Source organism: Buceros rhinoceros, unplaced genomic scaffold (genome assembly GCF_000710305.1).
Source record: "Buceros rhinoceros silvestris isolate BGI_N320 unplaced genomic scaffold, ASM71030v1 scaffold2202, whole genome shotgun sequence".
Lineage (NCBI taxonomy): Eukaryota > Metazoa > Chordata > Aves > Bucerotiformes > Bucerotidae > Buceros > Buceros rhinoceros.
Window position 1 is genome coordinate 51,897 of NW_010400447.1, and position 1,792 is coordinate 53,688.

Consider the following 1,792-nt stretch of genomic DNA (forward strand, 5'->3'; position numbering starts at 1 on the left):
AGCCAGCCGCAGCACCACACCGACTTCTCGTTGATCCGGCTGGCATTGGTGGTGAGAAAAAAAGCAGAGGGTCACTGAGGGTCTCCTGTCGCCTTGCACCTCCACCCCGTCCCCAAGGAGGATGCTGGGAGAGCCCACACTGCTCCCTTGAAGCTTTTCCTCCCCATTTTTGGCACTTTGTAACAGCCCTGAAATGAAATATGACTATGGCATAGTGTGACAGAGTGACAGAGCAGTGTCTGGAAGATAGGTGTTATCACAGCTCAGCTATATCAGCAGCTGCAGACAAATGACAGCGAGGGACAAACCCTGCCTCAAAACTCAAAACTAATGAAAAAAAAAATACTCCCTACTCCCTTTTTTATAGGGAGATGTCCCAAACCAGCAGTGACGAAGCTGGGGACCACAACCATTTAATTCAAGGTGCTCTGAAGGGGGCAGAAAGTCGTCAAAGCAGCAAGAGGAACAGGGGAGGAGGGGAGCAATGCACAGAAATGCCAGCGCACAGCCCTATTACACCGTTGGCAACATCCAAACCCAGCCAGGCACCATGGGATGGCATCAACCCAAACCCAGGGAAATGCAGCCCTGCCAGCAAGGGGCAAGCCTGGGAGGTGCAGTCATCCTGCACTGAACACTATAAGCAGGCCATTAGCATCCCTGTTGGACGGCTGTACTGGCAATAAGAGCCTTTCCCAGTTTACTGAGAGCTGGCTCTGCCTGGCAGCTGCTTAGATCCCCTCTGAAATAACCTGTATTAGGCCCATCCGAGTCTCAGGTTAGCCCTACAAACACCCAGACCTCCCTCTCAAGTTCTCCATAAATCACCATTTCAGCAGAAAAATGCAGCAAGGAGGGGGTTTCCGTAAGACAAACACACTCTTTAGCCAGTGCAGCAGTGGATTTGCTCCTCCAGGTCACTCCATGCAGGCCCACGTAGCTGGTACGGGACACAGCAGTTTTTACACAGAGCAATTATTACAATTTGCTAGGAGAGCAATGTCACAATTTCTTTTTAACAGTTTTAGGAAGATGAGCACTATAAACCCTGTGAAGTCTAACAATAACAGTGCTCCCTTTAACCTCAGAGGTTTGGAACTCTCCACTCACTATCTAGCCCCAAATTCAAAGAAGTCATTTCTCTGCTCACTCTGCCACCTGTGTGATGGTGCTGTGGGTCCAGCCCTCCTCCTCCCACCAAACTTTTACTTTTCGTTGCAGGGAAGGACTCCTGGCCCTGCTACCACAGGGCTGCCATGCGACATGGGACAAAAATAAGGTAAAAATCTCAGACCAAGGGTCTGAAGAGCCCCAGCTGCCCAGGGGGCAGAAAGAGGGGCTGGCTCTCATTCTCGTTTTTGCTGAAAGGACACTTTTCTGGAGACTAGGAGGCATTTTGCACTCTGAGAAAATTGCTTAGGGCAGTGCAGGAAAATTAATTAACTATCCCCACGGTCACGGACTTCGCACTGGGCAGATTTTGTAACATGGGGCGGTTTGGGTTTATATTCGATTGTAATCCCTTTTGTATGCTTTTCCCATTATATGTAGGCTCCTATTTTCATGGTATTACATTTCCAACCCGATCTGAAAAGAGCTCGTCCACGGCACCCGCACGCTCACAGACAAGCCTCCTGGGAGACCACGGGGGGATGAATTTGGGGGCGAGCAAAGCATCCTTCCATCCTGACACCTTTCCCACAAAAACAGAGCAAGGCGGGGGCCTCCAAAAGGAGCAGGCTGCGGGGTGCGGGGTGAGCAGCCCCAGGGAGCCACTTCGCCAAAATCACTC

General features: G+C 50.8%; 1 protein-coding gene across 1 annotated transcript in view; it reads right to left on the minus strand.

The window, feature by feature from the left end:
• The window catches only part of ASB1 (ankyrin repeat and SOCS box containing 1), a gene marked incomplete at its 5' end in the record, with an annotated part of 7,435 nt that extends 7,396 nt beyond the window's left edge, over positions 1-39 (minus strand). The window contains one exon of the mRNA XM_010131837.1: positions 1-39. Within this exon, the coding sequence (XP_010130139.1) occupies positions 1-39 (39 nt within the window).
• Positions 40-1,792: the final 1,753 nt, after the last annotated feature.